Source organism: Sebastes fasciatus, chromosome 14 (assembly GCF_043250625.1).
Source record: "Sebastes fasciatus isolate fSebFas1 chromosome 14, fSebFas1.pri, whole genome shotgun sequence".
Classification (NCBI taxonomy): Eukaryota; Metazoa; Chordata; class Actinopteri; order Perciformes; family Sebastidae; genus Sebastes; species Sebastes fasciatus.
In genome coordinates, this window is record NC_133808.1 from 28,435,096 (window position 1) to 28,457,394 (window position 22,299).

Below are 22,299 nucleotides of genomic sequence, written 5' to 3' on the forward strand. Positions count from 1 at the left end.
ATGACGTCATCCTGTTGTACGCTCGTGATGACGTGAAAGACAGAAGCCTTAGCTTTCCGTTGCAAAAAGAATGAATGAAATGAGAGAATTTTTTTTTCATAAAAATGTGTTAATATCTCTCACAGTTTCTGCACTTTCACACCAAAGAGCACATAGTTTGCACATTGAAAGAAACTCAGTACACAATCCTACAAAGCAGCTAACTGGGATGCTGCATCTGAGTGTAAATAATCACAATATTATTTTTCTAAACTGGTTTCTTGCCACGCTAGATATTTTTGAACTGGTTGAATCGTGTTGCATCCTGGAGGTCAGTGTATTTAAGGTCAAAGTTTAATTAAGTTGAAATCAAGCTACTTGCTACTACAGCTTGCCACTCTCTGACACTGAAAGGCCAGGCCATTATTTACAATTCCAAAGTATTGTTTCAATATCAGTACTGAAACTCAGATATCAGAGTAGTATATGGTATCAGTGATACCCTGCCTCCTGTCTGTCCTGTGTTAAGGACACACACATACTTTATGATTATCTCATGGCCTAATAATCCACATCATCAGCGTCCACAAATAACTAGATGACAGCTAAGCAGGGAGCTAAAGTGTGCTTCCCTACATATTAATCTGTCACATTACAGCTTGTGCCTGCTGACCTGTCAAGGGTGTTTCCCTGCCTTTGACCCAGTGCATGCTGGGATAGGCTCCAGGTATAGAAAATAGATGGATGGGATTATGTGTTTGCTGTTGCCAGCATGTTTTGCCTGTGTGTTTTTTTTTTCTTACACAAGATCCATTGCTTCATTTATGTGCTCCAGCTCCTTCCTCCCTCCTCCCTGCTGCTAAACCTCATCTTCCCAACACTTACACACATATTGGCACGCATTATTTAACGGTGTGTAGAGGTCAGTTCAAGCCCATTACCCCGGTGTTGTAAGTGCAGTTGTAGCCAGCAGCGTTATTTAGGTGGTGTGTTGCTGCTGTATTGCGCCATCACCCTGACCTGCCGGCTTGTTAATTCTAACCCGCAGCCCTTGAGTGGTAGACCTCTGTTTATCCCATGGACTGACTGAGATGATACGCTCACTCCACAGGAGGGATGATTCAATTTGTGAACCCTCCGACCTCAGCGATGAGTGAACCAAAGTGCAGTCTTCTCTGCATGCTGCTAGTACACAGTGTTGAGCAGGAAACGAGCATAACCCACGCTCAGCCTCTGTGTGCTCTCTGTGTTGTTTTGCCTCTTGGGTTTTAACATTTTAACATAACTTTGATGCATGCAGTAGTAAGAGGAGGAGTTGTAGTAAGGGAAAGAGGGAAGCGTAGTAGTATATTGACTTTATTTACTTCAGTTTCAACCAGGGATACACCAGACCGGCATCGTGTCTTCGTCAAAGGCCCTGCCCCCTTTTGGGGGATAGAAAACAGATTGGGATTATAATTTTGACAAGTTTGTATGTATTTGTTTCTTGTTAAACAAACGTTTGTTTTAGAGAAATGTCTAATAATTATTCCGCGACCTTGCCTGAACCTGAGCGTTCGCTTGATAAATTAAGGCTGATCGCCGTCATGCCTCTTCAGTCTTTGCTCATCCAAGTGGATGAATGGCTGGATATTGCTTATCTGTAACTATATCAATCTATAATGCTACATAATAGATTGAATCACCAGGTATTGTTAGGCTTAGGGTTGTCTGTAAATAATCAACCTGTTAATAGCCAACTGTTTGATGTTTAGTCTGACATTTAGTTGGAGACGACAGCCTGATGCTGCTATATTTGTATGACTGGACCGCAGCAGCCTCCCACTCAAGCTAGCTAAGCTAACTTATCCATCATTAGTAACTGTCACAACATCATTCAGCCATTTACCACTCTAACGTATCGTATGTGCCTCTAATCTCAGTGTGAACGCCTCGGTTAACCCACTACACAACAGCTTTTCTGCATTTCCCGTTTCTCTCTATATGTGACGGCGTGTTTCTTTCCCTCAAAAGGGGGCGCGACCTCTGCGATGACGCGATGCTCGTCTGGTCTATAAGGCAATAATTCAACATGGTCTATTGGCTTTCTGCGGTATCGTGTCACAGTGATACAATCATATCATGTCGTTGCTCTACGAATTTATGTTGTCCAAAATGAATCGTTCCAAACAAGCGTTATTAAAAAACTCACAAAATTAAATGAGCGTTTTATCATCTTCCAGCTCCCTGTTTTGGTTTTGTGACCCGAAACTTTACTGTTTCGGTTCATTCTCGCCATTCTATCCTCAGCAGGCAGCTGCTTTTAGTGATAAAGTGCAAACAGTCATCAAATGATAAGAAACACGACTCTAAATAAATGTGGATGTTGCTCCGTATCTGCTGGATGTGTAAATTAAAACTGTATATGGTGATAATATGTGTTGTGTTTACAGCTTGTCTCTGCCAATAAATCAGTTATTGCAGGTTTAACATAGTGAACACGTCTAAAAGACCACATGTTAAATGTTGTATTTTTCTCCCTCTGTGTTGTGAAGGGGTCCCTTCAGCGTGGTGAGAAGATGCATCAACAGGGAGACGGGGCAGCAGTTCGCTGTCAAAATCGTGGATGTGGCCCAGTTCACCTCCAGTCCTGGACTCAGCACGGAGGGTAAGAGAGATCACTATCTCTCCGTCTATTACTCACTCTCTCTCTGCTGTTTTCCAGCTGCTCATAAATATAACAACAGATAATTGCTTTTTCCCACTCTGTTGCGCACTAAAAGTTAATGCAACGGAGAGGTCAGATGCTTGTCCTTGTTTACGAGCGCACAGTCCACACTGGCCTACTTCTCATTCACTCAGCTGCTCGCAGCCACCTGGGATGTTTCACAGTTCAATCAAAGTCTTCTTCTTCTGTTGTCTTTGGGCTGTTTTCATTGAAGCAGTTAATTATGAAGCCATGCCAAGGTTACTCCAGTCTACATAGCCCCTATATGCAGTAGATAATACACTTTCTAAATCACATACATGTATGATGCTGAAACGACAGACGGAGACAAACTTATACCTAGTCATACTTATTGGAAATTTGGTGTTAATCAGACTATACTGAGCATACATTTTGCATACAGTAAATATTAAAATATGACTATTAACCTCTACCACTCCACCCCTCCTTACCATAGACACATTTTTGTCTTTTTTAGGGGGATGCAGAGGGTCTTTAGGGGGAGATAGCAGGTCAGCAGTAGATGTCACATAGAAGTGGCGTGCATCATCTGAAAGCTGGCGATTAATTTGAGATGCTCAGCACTGTGTATCAGGTTGTTCTAGTCATAAATGCTCTATTATATCCTCCAAAATACCACATTAAGACACCAAGACCTCGAGGAACACCATAGAAAAAGCCATGCTATGATTTGATATAAAAAACTTTTAACATTTGGAGGTTTCTGCAAGAAGGATTGGATGGCGAGCACTTCTGCTCTGGAAACTGTTCAAAAAAAACCTTATTGTTATTCTAGCGAGGAAAGCCATCCATCCTCTGAATGAGGGTATATCTGAGCCTGCTACAGCCTCTAAAAGACGGTAAAGTTGGCCGAAGGAGCCGGCACCCTCAAGGAGTTAATGTAATTTAAAAGACTATCCCCAAAAAAGAAAAAGTTAACTTCCAAACTTTCTATTTTTGTTGCGTTATGAAGAGTTTAATTAAACCGGTGTTGTTGCTAATCCAGAGAAAGTCTGCTGAGTATAGACGTCTAGACGAGTCAGAGGTCTTATCAGATATCTGCCGCTGGCTGACGGAGCAGTGGAGGGAGGGATGGAGACAACAAAAGAGGAAAGAGAGATTGAATTAAAGATTTTTGGATGTTGGAGAGTCGGAGGCGATAAGACAGAAACTATTAGATGAACTGAGAAGTCTGAAGAGAGATTTGTAGGAATGCAGGACTTTCTTAGAGAAAGAAGAACGTGGCCGGCCAGCTGCGACGCAGGTTTACGACTGTCCATATATCAAGCAGGTATTTTTAGAAAGCGGTGAACAGACCTACAATATTTTAACCCTTTAACCTAACATTCACCTATCGCTGTGCTGTGGAGGGATGTGTTTGGCTTGTTAAAACAGAGTAATAGAAAAGCAGCAGCATGAACCAGGAGCACACGTTTCACACTACAGACAGAGGTGTTTTCTTCAGAGAGATACTTGTGACTTATGTTCAGTTTATGTTAGGGATGTTAATAATTAACTGTTAAGAACATTAAGAATTAAATTAAATTAAGGAAATATTCAAAAATAGCTAAAAAGCTGAGCAAAACTCAGAGGAGCGGCTCTTTAAGGAGAAAAGCCACCGTACAGCTACGTTCACAGCTATAACGCCACCGACAACCCCACACTCACCGCCGCCACACACACACGGCCTGTTGGACACTCGCTAACGTTAACGCCACTCTGACAGACGACAGCGAGCACGAAGCCACCAGCAACGCTACAGCTGTGAAGGCAGCACAAACACACACACGGTCGGTCGGACACCCGCTATCGTTACCCCGGGCAGACAGAGTAGCCAGGCAGACAACCTTGAAGCTAAACTAAATGATGCGGTGGAGACTTACTGGGAGGATACACGCAGCATCATGGCTGCTACAGTAACTCTCCCTGACGGGTGAACCGGGGACTCAGTTGTCTGGTGATAAATGATGGATTTAACCTGTTTATGCATCGGCTTATCGTTGCAGCTGGGCGGCTTGTTAGGCACTAAAAATAGCACCGCTGCATGCGACGCACTCATCTTGTCGGTTAATAATCATTTAACAAGGGTCGTTTATCGGTTAGAAAAAAATATCAAAATTACCATCTCTAGTTTATGTATCTGCCATGTCCGTAGTTTGTCAAGTAAAGATTTCACTGCAAATTACCTATCATATTTCGCCAAACACAGTCATAATATTAGTTCTTTGCGAATCGGCATCTCAGTTATTTACAGTCGCTTTTTTAAAAAACAAAAATGTATTTGCAAGGTTTTTTTGTTCTCTCTGTGCCCTTTTTCTGTCTCTTTCCTGGTAAAGAATGATGGAGGCGGCGTTGACAATTATAAATGAAAGTTTTGACAGTATTTTGGGTGCAAATTCAGGAGACTCACCGCGCTACATACTTACATACATATTGAATTGGCACCCAAGTATCGTGATAGTATCGAATCGGGAGATGGGTGTATCATCCCAGCCCTAAAAAATACATAAATCCTCGATGCTTAGGCCTGGCGGGGAGTCAGTTTAGGCCTGGCGGGCCGCCAGACTTGCAATAAACTGGCGGGAACCCTGTGCTGATATTAGCATTTAGCTTAGTGCAGCCTCACAGAGCCAGCATGCCGTGAACAGGATCAGCAAGTGCAGAAAATCTATGTATGTATATAAGGGTGATCCTACACTCTCAAAGTTAATTGCACATACAGGCAAAGGGCCGCTCATATAGTGGCATGTACTTGTATCTAATTTTCTATATTAATATCGGGCGTGACATTTGCAAGCTCCGGACCATGCACACGTGCTGTGAGTTCAAGATAATGAATGTTTCTTACAGGAGCTTTAGCCGCCACATTACACAGTAGCCTTCTCTACCTTCTTTAATTCTCTCTCGCTGATCGAGAGTACATAATCCAGCATGACGGGGGCGTCTCCTCGGTTTACTTAAGCTTCCACAAGGCATAAAGTGCTCAGCCATTCGCGCTGTGATCCCCCACAAAACACCACGTTACAGTCCTCGCACCGTAAAAGTGAGATTTTTAAAATCATGTTTGGGGTGAGCGGAAACAACCGCTTAATACCTGACACCAGTTCTGTGGCTTTTATCTGGTGTTGTGACACAACAACTGCACATTTACATATGTACATTCTCACACCTGCGAAAGCATTTAACTTCATAAAAGCTTACAAGCCTGAGCTAAATGTCAGGGGGATAGATACGGGATAAATAGGAACAAAGGAGTAAGACAATGAGAGAGCAGTGTGGATTGTTTTAGTGACACTCTAGAGACTCAACCTTTTCTTCACAGATGACCACAATTCTTTCAAAATGCCTTTGTTGTCGCTGTTTCATGGTCGCAAAGTCGCCTGATAGCAAACGCATGAATACAGATCACCTGCGCAGAGTGATCAGTTGTATATCAGCATCCAAAATGAGCGCTTAAAGAGCGAGTTAGAGGCTAAAGAAAGTTGTCTTCTGAAGATTTCAGCATCTGGATGTATCTCTGATAGCTTAATTCATTATTTTTTGAAGAGTTTGTCCACTACAAAGCAAGACAGCTACTTTGAAATTTGTCCACAAGAGGCAGGTATTTTTGATTTGATGTATCATCTTCTCCTCTGCTTCATGTTGTTATTCTTCCCCCTCGATTCGCTCCTGGTGGCTGGTAGCAGAATCGCTATCAGGGTTCAGTCTGGGTGAGTCTTGAACTGCGTCACGGTCCATCCAGACTGGAGCAACATGACAGATAACTTAAATCGAGTTTTTGGTACCATCTGGTTAAACGAACAGTGTGTAGGATTTAGGAGGATCTATTAGCAGAAATGGAGTATAACATTTATAACCATGTTTTCATTAGTGTATAATCACCTGAAACTAAGAGTTGTTGTGTTTTTGTTAGCTTAGAATGAGTCCTTCATATCTACAAACCAAATACTGGCTCTAGAGAGAGCCTTTTGTATTTTTACATTACCTGAAGGCCACCGTAGTTCTCCGACACGCTTGTGAAACGGTGATAACATGAGCCGCAGAGTGCCAAAACGTGGTACCGCCAGCCGCCGTCTGACTTCCGTTGCTCCCACAGTAGTGTTATTATGGTAAGGATGGCCTCAGAGCGAGGCGAACGGCATTACCCCCGTTTTGCACTCGGTGGCTTGTGTTGCCGTAGGAAAGGGAGGAGTGAGAAGAGGGGTACTCAGTTGGTTGCAATCTGCAACCACACCACTAGATGTCACTAAATCCTACACACTGTACCTTTAATTGAGAATCAGTGTCTTCAGAATGGCAGGATGCTTCAGTTGTGATTAGAATATGAAATCAAATTTTTTCAATTTCAGTTTTATAAATATGAGACTGTGTGTTAAAACAATACAGAGGATGTCAATTCATGATTTACTAGAAAGTAAAGCACAGTGAACATTGGACGTCAGAATTGACATTTACGGAAGACAGAAAAGATATCTGTTGGCTGTGATTGGTTGTTACTCGTCACATGACATACGGTGTGCGTTGCACTCGGAGCGCAGCCGTCACGCCCTGAAATATAAGCGCTTGGGGACGCTTGCGTGCCACGACGGCGTTGCTCTCGCGTTTTAGGGTACTCTGCGTGTCTACATTGACAACAATTTTTCTGCGAGTGAGTGTGAGGAATCTTGATTAAATGTTCCCTCCTTGGAAACCGTATTTTCTCCTCTCATAGGGATGAAAAGCTTCTTTGAAGGATCACTGCAAAATCTGAAATGAAAGTTTTTCATTGTAGTTGTCTAATAGTGCACCGGTACCATTTCTCTTCATTGCCAGCATACATGTTCACATGCGTAAGGTGATTGCATGTATGTGTGTGTGTGTGTGTGCACACATGTAGCACACTCCCCAGTCATTTATATCCAATCACAGTCCCTCCTCTGCAGCGCTCAGGAATCCATCAAACCGTCCGCTCCCTCCCTCCTGACGCCGGCCGGCTGTTCTCGTAGTTGATTTGTTTTTATTTTCCCTCTCTCTTGTTGCCTTTAGAAAGCAGAGCAGTTTCACTTGAGCAGGCAGCTGTAACACAGCACCGCAGTAATCAAGCCGGCACACACACACACACAACACGCACACGAACACCCGGCGCTGAGCTCGGACCAGGGGAAGTGGGTCAAATGGTTCGTGTCTTGGCAATGGATTGGCCTGCAGAGGCCTGACACAAAGACACACACACACACACACACACACCACCAGCTTGTTTCTCTTCAGCCTGTCCGGAGGTCCGTCTGACGAATAGGTCAGCCCTCTTAGGGGGTGAGAGAGAAAAGCCAGCCAGAGAATGAGCCAAATTCATCATGTGCCATCGCATACTCACTTCCCTCCGCCTCCTTCATTATCCCGTCTCCCTGATTCCTTCACTCTCTCCTTTTCTCCTGCGTCTTTCTCCTTCATCTGTCTTCCTCCACAGTTATAAAATAACAGCACTGTTTCTATTAGATTGTTGTGACATCTTGCCCCAACCGTCTGCTAAAGCCCTGTCAGGTCTCACACATACAGTAGCATAACACACACCCACACAGAAACACACAGCTCCAGCTCAGTGTGGTGATGCTGTGGTAGCAAGGCCTCCTTCCACTGCAGGCTTTGACTCCCAGCATGAGGAACATGGATCACTGTAGAGATCACATCTGTTTATCTCCTCCTCTCTGTATCTCCCTCTCTCTTCTCTTGTATGCCTCTCTCTCTCTCTTTTTTGCTATTTCTTTTTTTCCCTTTCAGCACCTACGCTCTCGCTGACTCTTAATTCCCTTAATTTATTTTATAAAATGTCCAGTTGCTCTGCGTGAACATACTCAGAGCGATGGAGAGTAGGGATGGATCATGACTTTCAATTTTTCAAGTAGTCATTCAATTATGTAAAATCAAATAGTCTATGCGAGGGCTGCAACTAATGATTATTTTCATTGTTGATTAATCTATTGATTATTTTCTCGATTAATTGATTAGTTGTTTGGTCTATAAAATGTCAGAAAATGGTAAAAAAAATGTGATCAGTGTTTCCCAAAGCCCAAGATGACGTCCTCAAATGTCTTGTTTTGTCCACAATCAAAGATATTCAGTTTACTGTCATAGAGTAGTAAAGAAACCAGAAAATATTCACATTTAAGAAGCTGGGATAAGATCATTTTGACTTTGTTTCTTTAAAAATTACTCATACCGATTAATCCAACATATTTTCCCTCATTTTTTACCGTTGCAGGCGCAGGTAAAAACGTTTGTGCGGGTTCAGTTTGGCTCTTTTGCGTCGGCACAGGTTTGCGCGTGCGCGCGTGCTGTTAGTTTCAGCTGCGAGATGTTCGAGTTTTGTTTTGTGTTCAAGTGGCGACTCGACAAAAAACAAAATAAAACTTACCAAAACGGTCTTGGTTAGTCTCTCCACTGTTCCAACAATGTGGTTACAACAATAAAGCCTAAATTCATAGTTAGATGTGAAAATGTGCTGGCTCTACGCGCCGTTTTCCCTCACTGAATGACCGTCAAATTTAAGAGGCGCTTGATTATTTACACGATATTATCATATGTATATTGTTTATATTACAATATTTCATTTTTAAATGTCAGTTATCATCAATACCAGTATATTGCGACACCCCAAGTGCAAACTAATACAAAAATCTTCTCATCAACTAACACTTATACGATTTTGTCAACTAATAAATTAGTTGATTTAATCAACAGATCTGTGAAACTGAGTTTCTCCACAAAGAATCACACAAAAACACCACTTTAAATCTGTTGTTTACCAGAGATGTGCTCATAAGTTTCTTGGAAATAAGTCATTCAGCATGAAAAAAGCATAAAAAAGACTAATTGACTAAAGAAATCTTAGTCAACTGAGACCAAAACAACCGATTAGTTGACTAATCGACTAAGGGGGGGGGGGCAACCCTAATTTAGGTAAATATAATAATTCGATTGGACATCCATAATTATCCTGTTCATCATATCAGTATTTGCCAGCAGTAATCCTGTCTGGATATCAGCGCCTGCTTTAGAATAATTGTTATTAATGTTAAATTAAATGGATAGGTCTTGGTGTGGACCTCAGGGAGTAGCTTTAAATTCCATTTAGTATTTATTAGTTCATTTTGTCTACAGTCAGGATTACAACGCTGGCTGAATTTAAATTAAGCTCATATATTCTTGGCAAAGCTGAGATTACTTTATGTTGTAGTCCTTCAGCTGGTGTGTAACTTCCATGTACAGTGTGTTGCATAAACAATTTTGTGCAGCCCATCCTGCAGTCTTATCTGCCTCTTCCTCCTCTACCTTTCATTATTTTGTTATTAATTCTCTGTTGCTTATATTGCACACACACACACACACATGAAAGTGGCCTCCCTGCAGCAGCGTCTCTCAGCTCAACAGAGTCGGCGTGGTGATTTTTGCTTCTCATTTGATAAGAGTATCTTTCGTAATCTCCAGCAGCAGTAGTTTGCGGTGACGGACATAAGCAGCGAGCTCGCCAGATGACATTAAATGCGGCATGCTGCAATGCCCTTAAGGTAGCCACTTATCCGGCTTTAGCAGCATTAGCATCGTGTTAGAGCTAGCCCACGCCTTGTGCTTGTCCTCCGAGGATTAGCTTAATGTTAGCGCCGAGGCTCGCAGCGGCACAAGTGGCTCATGGCTTCAACTGGGAGCTTAATTAAATGTCACTGCATGCATAGAAGAACAATACAGTACATTTTTTATTATAGTTCATCAGTGTGTGTGTGTGATTGCGTGCAACCCTATCACATCGACTCATCTTTTACCCATTCAGTGTCCATAAATCACCTCCAGCAGCAGCAGCCGGGGGAAAACCTCATTGGGAATGTGGAATATTTAGCTTCCATATATACTGTATATTGAGTATGTATATTTTGGCACAGCCTGGCTATATCAGTAGGAGAGACGGATATTAAAAGTTAATACACTTAAGTGCGCTCGGTGATGCGTTTTCAAGCAAATGAGATTGAGATTGAGCTCCGGCGTGGAAAGGTTGTGTTTGTGATGTGTGTTTCTCCGGCTGGTCTCCTGAACAACAGCTGCCAGGAGGGGAAGGAGTAAGGAAGTGCTTTTGTGGCAAAGTATGAATGGACGGATCAAAGGATTGAGAGATTGAATAGAAGGATGAAAGGGAGATAGATGGGATAGGCTATGTTTAGATGTTCATACTGAAAGCAAATCCCTTTTTGTTTATCAAATCCAATCTGTAAGATTGACTGTCTGGACTGTTATTTGCATGTAAAACTGGTCAGATTTGTGTTCCATATCTTCCAGCTGTTGACGTGTTAGTGAGGTAGACGTGCACATTAGTTACTGGTGCCTTTTTAGATGGAAATATCCTCCTGCTCTTCACGCCACGACAATATGTTTTTTGCTTCTGTCACATCAGGGTCTTAAAAAGCAAGTTTCCTCGAAAGAGGCCTTAGAAAGTCGGGCCGGTGTAAACAATTTCCAGTTTGATATTAAGCCACAACATACAGAATACCAAAATGTACCAATAGGTGTCGCCCTTGACTCAGCAGCCGCTTGTCACAAAATGAAAAAAGCTGGTCTGCCTTAAGTGAACCTGGGCCAAAGTTGTCGCTAGCTTCGGGGCTAACCCCTTTCACTTTAGTCAGCAGGTGACCAGCAAGGCACTTGGCTTAGGTCTTGAGGAGTTTTAGCATGTACAGTCTAAACTGTACACACACCGCACAATCGCTAACGTTACGGGCCGCCGGGCTTGCAGTACACTGACTGACAGAAGCCCGTCTTGTCTCGTCACCCCAAAAAACACATGAACTTTCTAGTAAACAAACACAACCTTGTATTGTGTTACTGTTCCCTCTCCCCCCGTCCCACCTCTACTGAAATTTAATCTCCTTCATGTTGCCCGTGTTATGTCGAAGTTAACGGCCTCGGCTCGGCAGATGTGCACAACCTGTCAGACACTAGTGGCTCCGTTAGTCCGTTTATAAACAAACATTTTACATATTATATTAATCACGTTGTCATATTGCTTTTTACTAATGCAATACAAGCTGGATTAAGTGCCGTCGGCACCTGTTGCTGATGTCGGCTACTTTTTAATTTGCCAGAACAGGTTAGCATAAAAACAAATCGGTGTAAGCTCGTATACCGGCAAAAACGTCAACCCAACTCTATTAGAAAGTATTAAAATGTCTTAAATTTGACTGTTTTGAAAGGTCTATTTTCTCTTGCCTGTCTTAGACAGTGACATCAGTTATTTATTTTTTTTGCATCTGATTGCGGGCTTTAGAGACGTTTTACACCTATAAACTGAAAGAAGAAATGTTGTGACAGCAGATTGTGCTCCATCACATCGTTTAATTAATGACTGACAAGTGGAAGAAACAACCGGTGGTCTTCAGTGGTGGAATTAATGGTAATGATGAAGGGAAAGGATGCAGAAAGGAAGAGTAGAATGGTTGTCCAAAGAAAAAAGTGAGTGTATGTGTGATGCAGTTTGGAAAGGATGCAGTTGTCATCGATTGAGTTTCACTGCTTCCTCCATTCATTTGTTTTACATGACACAAAAAAAGAATTTGCATCAGAGAGAGACGGTGGCAGGTTATAATTATTTTCTTGTCTCTGTGCACGTCAGTCTTGTCAACACTTTGGTTTCATCAACTGATATCTAATTACCCCCTCCTCCGTTTTTATCTTTTAAAAGCAAAAAGTAATGTACAGTTTCAGATTTGTCTCATGAGAAGGAGAGCTTTGCTTGACTTTGTGTGTTTTACTAGCTGTGTCTGTCGCCTCTCCCCAGTGATTCCTCTAAAGTTTATAGTCTAGACAGACAGCCCGCATTGTTCTTTTCAGCCTCAGTAACCCCCTCCATTAACTCTCCTGTTCTTTAGGAACAGAAAGCAGCAGTAAGAGGATCTCAAATACCAGGATGAATACAAACACACATCACTTGAACCTAAAGGAGAGCAGAGACTTGTTGCCAATTTGCATACGAGACAGTCCTGCAGATGAGTCAGCATCACGGTGTTGTCGGGTAGTGCGACCCCCTTATGCTGCGCTATGCATTTTCCATTTTCCTCTCTGCTAACAGTGGGAGCTAAGCTACAGGAAGGCTGAGGTAGGCAGGATCGCCTGAAAAGCCGAGGAGCTGGGAAAGCTTCGGCGGTTCAACTACTTAGGCTGGTGTTTAAAAGAAAACGTGGAAGCGTTTCAGAGGTGCCGCGTAAAGGTGTCTTTCAACATGTAGCACGTTGTCCGTGGTGCCACAGTGAACTTCTGCAAAATAAGGAAGGTGCTTGCCAATTTTATATTTCAACAAAAAAAACAGTAAAATGTGACAGGGTTGGCCATATTGTGCCAAAGAGATCCTAGACCTCATGAATGATGAAGTAGATGGGTAGCATCTCCTTGGTTGAAGACAACCAGCTACTGTATGTGTCTTCTTTGTTGCTGCTCTAAAGACTCCTATTGATTGGTCTAGGAGCCGGCGATATGGCCAAATCAGACTCTTTATGTATTCTTTATTTATGAAGGACGACAGTATGATTTCTGATTACCTTATTTAAGATTGTTTGACTAAAAAAAGATGCATCCTATATAAAAATATTTTTTAAATATGATTTTAAAAAAAAAGTTCTTTTTTATAAAACGCTATATCGTGACGGTAGTACATGAATCAGGTAGCCTGAAAAAAATATGAATCAATATTCTGTTACGTTAATGCCTATTTCTCTCCTCAAATGTTTTCAGAATCATCTTTTAGTGCACGGTTTAGCTGTAAAATGAGAAAGTTTATGTCACTGTAGCCATTGTGAATTCTCTTGAACCTACCGGTCACATGACTGGAGCACAGCCAATAGGAACGCTCTTGGGGTCAAAGTCTCCTGTCAAGGGCTAGAGTTTCTAAAGCTTGAAAACAGAGCCATGAGGAGGAGCAGAAGTCTAGTTTTCTGAAAGGTTATTATGGACTTTTTGCCCAATGATGCCAAAAATATACCGCCTACTGCCACTTTAAGAGTTTTAAGCATATTGTGGTGATTATCGGGATAATATGGGGAATCACAATTTTTTGGGCCAGGACAATTGTGAAATGTTCATATCGTCCCGTGCCTAATGGTGTCGGATCTGAACCGAATCTTGTGGTTATCGACTTCCCCTACAGCACATGACTATTTGTAGAACCTTTCCAGGCCAAGAGGAGGTTAAGCAGTGATGAGGACTGGAGTGCATTGGAAATTGGACACTGCACATGGAGAGAAATATTGGGGAAAATCATAACAATAAAATGACTTAATAGAGAAAATGTATTTCCAGGTCATCAAAAATAATGGTCTTACATACATGATGTACATATGTCATATTTCACAATTTAAAACAGTTGATGAATTAACAAGACTACAGTAATCATATGTTGAATATGTAATTACAGAACATATGAATGCATGCTGGTCTTGGTGCCATATATGCTCATCTCTGTTTTCTTCTCTCTCTCTGTGTGTTCTCAGATCTGAAGCGGGAGGCCAGCATCTGCCACATGCTGAAGCACCCCCACATTGTGGAACTGCTGGAGACCTACAGCTCAGATGGGATGCTCTACATGGTTTTCGAGTAGTAAGTCTCCGCCTTGTGAGGATTCCACTCAATGTGATTGAACACGCAGGTCACATCAAAAAGCACTTGCACCAGAAGATCATACCTGTAGGAGGTTAGCGGGTGGATGCCACAGCGGGTGGCACTTAACGGGAGAGTGTGAAGATGAGGTGGTGTTGGGACAGAGGACGGGATGATAGAGAGGAAAAGGATGACAGCGGCAGGAGGGCGGTTTGCAGCAATAGCAGGACAGAGAGAAACCCTGCGGTGGTTTTATATAATCAGCGCTGATGTGAGAAAGCTTGTTAGCCGAGGATGGGGGGAGAGGGGGGAAGAAGAAAGGAAAGGGTGGGGAGACGGTGTGCAGCGGGTGAGCGCAGCACTATATATATATGAAGGGAAAGAGATGAGATTAAGATTTCACACTTGCTGCTACCTCCAGCCTCTCTCAGAGCCGCGCCGTCCCCGAGCTCCTCCTAGGCCCCGCTCTGTATCTTCATCTCTCCTCCTCTTCCAGAACTAATTCCTTTATCATTTAATTCTGTTATCGCTGAACAGGCAAGTGCTCGGGTTTCGCACGCCGTTCTATCACACGGCTCGGTGCAGGCGAGAAAAACTCTCAAGGAAATGCAAGCGAGCTCCGTTTAAAGGGATTTTCATGGTCTTGGAGCTCATTTGTGCACAAGCTTGTGTTTTCATACACATTAATGCACACACACACACACACACACACGCACACACGTGGGAGTGCAGGTGGATTTGAGACGTTCTTCGGAGCGGTGCAGTCCCTTTGACAGGCGAGCAGATAACTGAGTAAACATGGTAGATAAATGCGGACAGATTCGTGTGTCTCCCTATCTCGCAGGTCTCCCTGCTGGCTAATCAAGCAGCCTTAAAATGTGAGAGTGTGTTTGAGGTGATAGGAGCGGAGAAAATATGGATGTGCTGCAGCCAAGTCCTACATAACAGCCCTGTTTAATTGGTGCAGAGGCTTAGTGACAATAAATAGTAAGGGTACAGTAATTGGGTAAGAATGGGAACAGAGCAATTATGAGAGACAGAAGCGGCTGTAGCTTAATGACTGGGTCATAATTAAGTGTGTATCTGAGGATTGTCATTCAGTCTTCAATGTGTGTGCGTGTTGTAACAAGTAAACAGACAGCTGAACAGGACCGAGGCAAGCTTAAAAGTGAGTCCCCAGCAGCTTATTGATTGCGAGGTGCGACACTTTTCAGAGCGCCGAGGCACGCTGTCACCTCTGGCTACAGCCTGGGTCTAACTGGGCCGAGAAGCTGTCATTGTTAGAGCCACATCTTTACTGTAAATTACTCCGGAGGGATTTTATGAATGCAAAAGCATTAAAGCTCACTATTACATGCAACAGCTTCTCCTCCCGAAGGCTCAGTTAATACTGTGGAGCTGCATGAAGTGTGTGCAAAAACTCTCATCTCTCTCTGAAGTTCTTCTATAAACCTGCTGAAAAGAACATGATTGTCCAAGGTTTTAATACACACACTTAAATAGTTTATTAAAAGATTAACTGGTTTTAATCATTCAGGAAGAGGAGTGTGCAGAGACACAGTGGAAACTGCTTATAGTGATAAAAAAAACCATTGAAATCATGACAGGAAAAGGAATGTAATTATCACTGAATAAAAAACAAATGTGCACGGGGAAAGCACCTGTAGTTGAAGCCGCCCTCGTCAAGTAGATTGATAATTCCTGGTCAGGTAATGCCCCCAAAGTGAAGCTATGCCGATCCTAAACCGGCTCTGCGGGACACATACAGACCGGTGCCCGTCTCCCTACATCCGCATCTGCATGCACGCTCGCGCTGAAGAGCCGGCCAAAAACGGCAATGCCTCACCATTGATGAGGGAAAAGACAGAAGAATTGGCAGCAAGCAAGTAAATAGCGAAACGGTTTGTTTCATTGCTTCGTATTCATGTAATAAATATACAAATTAGATGGTAATCTGCATGAGAAATGATGCATAACAACACAAATTTGGTTGTACTAATCATCCGCTGATAGTGATCAATTTGACCCGGACATACGTGATCACTATAAGCGGTTTCCACTGTATTGCTAAACTTTTTGCGAATTTTATTTGTGGGACTGCCCCTTCGTAGTCATCTAGTCAACTAAGATTTCTTTTGTTGATTTGTCGTTTTTTTATACTTTTTTCACGCTGAATGACTTATTTCCAAGAAACTTATGAGCACATCTGGTAAACACAAGATTTAAAGGGGTGCTTTTGTCTGATTCTTTGTGGAGAAACTCGGTTTTTACAGATATCCATTAGTCGACAAAATCTTGTTAGTCGACTAAGAATTTCTTTGGTCGTGGATAGCCCTAATTTCCTGTCCATAAATTAAATTGAAAACAACTCTAAGACATGACCTGACTCTGCAAAATATCTAATTTAGTAACAGATAACACATGGGTTTTGGTTCGGAGAGCACCATCTAACCATTTGTTCATTTTTCAAATGTTAAATATATTTTTCTATCCTTGGTCTTATCCTAGAAGCATTGGCCCTGAGAACTCATGAACACAAGTTGATTAACCTTTGCCTAATTCAAGCAAAGCATCTTATTGCTCAACATTGAGAAAGTGTTTGTTGTCCATCTTTGAACCTTTGGATTAAAGAGCTTTTCTCCTGCGTAGCGTTTGAAAAGCTTACATACACAATCAAACAAAAAAGTAATATCTTTCACAAAATATGGGGTTTATACCTATAATTTTTGGAATAAAAAAATATATTTTTTCTATAAAAATATATTTTTTCTATCTGAAGAATACAAAAATAATTTCTTTCAAATTTACCTGTAACAAAAATAAGCTCCCTCTAGTGGACCTTTAAAAACACCTGGAGTTAATTATGGGCCTCTCCATCTGTGTATTTTACAAGACAGAATCTCAAAAATAAGACCTCACAAGTAATTATGTTCATAGAAAGTCAAAATTGCCCTCTCAAGTTTGTTTGAAAGTATGCGCAAAAATAATAAATTCCCTTGCTCAGTCTTAAGTAGTTTCTCTCTCACCATCTTTAAATCCCTGAGTCAGTGGAGAGGAATACTGTCAGCATCATACCAGCTTCACTTTTGGCTCTCGTGGTGATACAGCTGTTTCCGCATCAACCCACAGAGACAAAACATAATTGCAGCTTCTCCTCTATTGACCGGCGTCGCCCATTTCACCTACGCAACCAATCACTGAGACGTTTTAATAAGTGTGACCTTTTCCTCCGTATTCCACATTCCTGCCTTGCCCTTTATCCCGCACTGATCCTCACTCTCTGTGTGTGTCTCTCTCTTCTTCAATCTCTGTCTTTATTAGTATGGATGGAGCAGACCTGTGCTTTGAGATCGTCAAGAGGGCAGATGCTGGCTTTGTCTACAGTGAAGCAGTGGCCAGGTGAGGTTTTATGCTTTTGATTTTCTTCCTTCAAGATGCTCTCATGCTGTTATTGGTATTTGCAACCATTACTTAAAGGGATAGTTTGGGTGTTTTTGAAGTGAAGTTGTATGAGGTACTTATCCATAGTCAGTGTATTACCTACAGTAGATGATCGTCGGCAACGTAATATACTGACTATTGATAAGTACCTCATACAACCCCACTTCAAAACACACAACCTATCCCTTTGAATGTAAAAACGTAACTGTGCTATAACAATAACTGTCTTTTCCTCAGTCACTACATGAGACAGATCCTCGAGGCGCTACGCTATTGCCACGACAACAACGTCATCCACCGAGACGTCAAGGTATTTCTGACTCTTCATTTTCTCACTTCACTGCGAGCTAATAACTTGACTGAAGCTGCAACGTGATTGTTGCTGCTAGAGAGTCTAATAATATATGCAGTTGAGGCAATGTTAACATGAGGAATGGTGGTGCATTGCGTTTCACTTTCACGTTTCACTTTCACGTTTCACTTTCACGTTGTTCACATTGTCAAGTCACATTTTCACTCTAAAAACTAAATTTAAGCCCAACCACGTTGTTTTTTCCTAAACCTAAGTATAGAGGTTTTGTTGCCTGAACCTGAAGAAAGTATTATTGTTTAATTCACAACATTAAGCACGTGTTTACTGCGACCGATAAGTGACGCCGAGGGGTCTGACAAAGTGTCAAAGCTTGGATTGCAGGTGTCGATTCAACCTGTATGATCATTTTGTAGGATGTAGTTTGTGGTGCTGTTGAGTTGTATTGTGTTATACTGTCAGTTGTTTCTATTATTTTGACCACCCCAGTGAGGTTTGTCTAAATAACAGAAACACCTCTCTGTATAATGCAACACAATTCAACAGCAACACAAAGCACATCCTCCAAAATGTCTTTTGGGGGAAAAAAGTTGAATAATAAATAAATAAATATCATTTACATAATTAAAAACAACACTTTGGATTTTTACAGCCAAATTTATGAATTGTATTATAATTGCAGTGTAGTATCCACTGGAGGTAAGAGCAACATTATCTTGTTCTTTTTATTTAATTTTACTGTTCAAATTATTATGTTTGCATAATGGATGGTAGAATCCTAAAAGTAAAAACATGTTTTTACATTTATGTACTCGTGACTGCCTGGAAAAGAGTTTTGATATTAATTAAAACCTCAGGAACACACAGAAAGAAAACAGCAACTGTAAAAAGAAAAAACTTGAGTTGTAACACTCATTGCCTGCTACGGTGGTGGAAATGTTAAAATTGCAGCAGCTATTACTGTCTTTGCTTGCATCATTATGTCTACATCTGCCGGTCTGAACTGCTGCTGCCGCTTTGTTTTCCTGTAGGTGGCGCCTGTTGGCATGGGTAGAACTGGTCTGACAATACCTCCCAAACCTGAATAAGGGAGCCTGGGAGTCCAGTTATTGTATCTAGGATCTCTGCTTTGTGTAGGATCCAGAAACGGTTCAATTCCTAGCAGTGTGTATGGTCGGATTTGCCACTAGACTCCTATTTTGACAGTGTTGGGTGAAAATAAGCAAGAGATAGTCATCTAATAACATCACGCTGCTGATCGGTGCCATATCAGCAGACAGGCCTTTTTCAATATGACCCTGATCTCAGTGTTAAACTCCCTCGGTGAATAGAAAACACTTTTAATGCAGGTGTCATTCATGCAAAGTAAAGCAACTAATTGCTTTGAGTGTTCTGACTGAAACCGTGTCTGCAGCCTGCTGAGTGTTGGATGGTGGAAAACAGTGAACTGACAGGCAGCCTATAGTTTGCACAGCGGGGAAATCCACATGTCACGTATGAGATTTCCTTCTTATTTCCGCTGCATAGTTAATATGTAATGCTTTTTACTGCTTTTCCCCTTCAGTATGTCACCCTCACATCGGGTTTGTCTGTAGAAATGTGATTATACGTACCTGTGCATCATGACAAGGTTAATTTGTTTATTTGTTTCACACATATAAAAAGACAATTCACATGAAAGGAATGTAAATTATGTGTTAGAGTGTGGTAGAAACCTATAATGGCTTATATAAAAACCACACCTAGAGGACAAACAATAGGTAAAAGTAATACCATACAAAAATCACCAGTACATTTTAATATTAGTGTGTAAATGTGCAGAAAAGCAGGAGTAATTGCCATATTTACAGTTTCTTATAGCGATAATTTCTTTCCAAATCGAATGTTTTTGTCAGCAGAGCATTTCTAAGTCTCTTTTTGTACACAAACAAAGACGCAGAGGAATCCATATAACTCCATATAGCTCTATATAGCTCCATAACATTTGATAGAAAACAGACTACGGGATGTTTTATACAAAGGAAGATGTAGATTCTGGTTGGGTAATTATGGAATTGAGAGTTGTTAGCAAAATAATATCTAATATTATTAAGTAAATATGCATCCTTATATCTCGCTTTAAAGACAAATCTATAGATTTGAAGTAAAGTTGCTAATCTAATAAAACTGTTTCTGCAGCAATATTTTGTTCATATTCAGAAGAAGATTCAGAAGTTGGAAAAGTACTTGCCCATACAATATTACAGTGTGTCAAATATGAATAAATTAAACTATAATATAATGTTAAGAGACATGTTTTGGGTACAAAACCTCTTATTTGTCTTAGAATCCCAAGAGATTTAATGACCTTATTGCAGACAAAACCAACCATGATCTATCAAGGTTAATGCATTTGCTTGTGTCAGTTGTGTGATTGACCATCAGTATTTGTATATTTGTGTGTGCTGCACGCTGCAGGTAGCTGTCGTGTCAGCCAGTTTGAACAAACTCTTAGAGTCAGTCTGGTTCCAGGAAAGATAAAAAAAGACTTTGCATTCAAAGCGCCGTCTCTTGTCTCCTCCGTCACACTCTCCGCATTCACAAACAAGCAGTGCAAAACACGGTTCCCTCGGCGGCCTCCCCAGTTGTGAGTTTAATGGTTTTTATGTGATATTCACAGATCTCGATTGCAGTACTTAATTTTATGTGTTTTATTGCCTTTTCCAAGAGACTCGTAATGCATATTCTATGGCCGCAGTCGGCTCTCGGCTCGTGGGTTACTGTCTCTGCCCCTCAGCATTGTGTTCAGGTATTAGTCATCGTAGTCTATACAGCGCTATCTCTCTCTGTCTTCAGTCGGCTGCTCTCCCACACCGGATCCCTGCTGAATCACTGGCTTAGGCTCTTTGTCTACGTGTGAGCGATAGCCAGCCGGTAAGTTCAGCGGGACACAAGGCGATACAGCCGGTTAACACCTACAGTATGTGTGTTTTAGTCACAGACTATATATAAGAAGTGGACTTAGTCACCATGACGTCCACCACTGGTTTGTGGACTGCCGTTTTGAAACCATTTTGGCCGTCACCATCTTGGTTTTTTGCAATCAGAAGTGACACGAGAGGGTGGAGCCAAGTACAACCGAACTCTGAATAATTCTGGACAATATTTGTCATTGATTTGTGTTGTTAATTGATTTCCAATAATAAATATATACATACATTTGCATAAAGCGATCACATTTGCCCACTTCCTTGTTGATAAGAGTATTAAATACTTGACAAATCTCCCTTTAACCCTCTGGGGGCTAAGCCATTTTTTGCTCTTTATGGTCACTATAATGCACAATCATGACAAACACATCTTTTTTTTTTCAGGATAAACTGGGCTATCAGATTATGTAGGCTGCAGTGATGTCACATGAATGTATAAATCATTAAAATGACCATAAAGACAAACAAAACAGAAATTGAAACTCACAGAAATGTATTCAAACCACACAGAGAACAATAAGGAACAAGGTTTTGGGCTTTTGAAAAGTGTTCTCCCAAGTCTTGGGAATCAGGGGGGGAAAAAAAATATCATTCTTACCAACACTCATCTAAAGATATTTACCTTTTTTTACAGAGAAGTCCTGGCGTTTTTCTGTTCATTTTCTACAAAAAGTTAGTTCACAGAAGACTTTCACTTATGAAGTCTCTGAAAAAACACTGTTGTTCCAAACTGGATTACAAACCGTCTGAAAGGAATACGATCGACCGACACTATGCATTCGAAAGCTGCAGTGGTGACAAAGCAGCTGCAAGTTAAAGTAAGTCTCTACAGCGCAGCGTTCTGGAGATATACTAAAAATAGTAACTCGTGTAATTTTCTGTCCTATAGGACAGCGTCGACCTCAGGGGGTTAAGGTACATTTTGAACAGATTCAAATGTGCAATTAATTTGCGATTAATCGCGTGTAAATATTTTAAGCCTAAAGCCTTCCGCTCTAGACTTAATTTCTCTAATGATACAGATTGGGATAAATGTTCGAGGAATACCGTAAATGTAAAAAAAAGGAGCATTTTCCTTCCATGTTAACAAAACACAGACATGCCTTCTGCTAAAGAGTCACAGCAGCAGCCTCCACATGTCAACCAATTTTTAGCCCCGTGGGCAGTACGTTGTACACTTTGCTGTCAGTAAGTTGATTAATAATGTGACTCTGTCGCGGAATCTTCCTGTCAAAGACTTAAGTGTCACATTGTGTGTGTGTGTGTGTGTGTGTGTGTGTGTG

The 22,299-nt window shown here is 41.5% G+C and overlaps 1 protein-coding gene across 22 annotated transcripts in view; it reads left to right on the top strand.

Moving 5' to 3' along the window:
• Window positions 1-22,299, top strand: part of caska (calcium/calmodulin-dependent serine protein kinase a) — a 142,398-nt gene that overhangs the window by 51,681 nt on the left and 68,418 nt on the right. For all 22 annotated transcript variants that reach the window (XR_012596963.1, XM_074657718.1, XM_074657731.1 and 19 more), the window contains 4 exons: window positions 2,514-2,626; window positions 14,191-14,296; window positions 17,618-17,695; window positions 17,975-18,047. Coding sequence is in view for 21 of the 22 variants with exons in the window: in XM_074657718.1 (XP_074513819.1) it covers window positions 2,514-2,626; window positions 14,191-14,296; window positions 17,618-17,695; window positions 17,975-18,047 (370 nt within the window). In the remaining variant the exon portion in view is untranslated. The remainder of the gene's footprint in view (window positions 1-2,513; window positions 2,627-14,190; window positions 14,297-17,617; window positions 17,696-17,974; window positions 18,048-22,299) is intronic.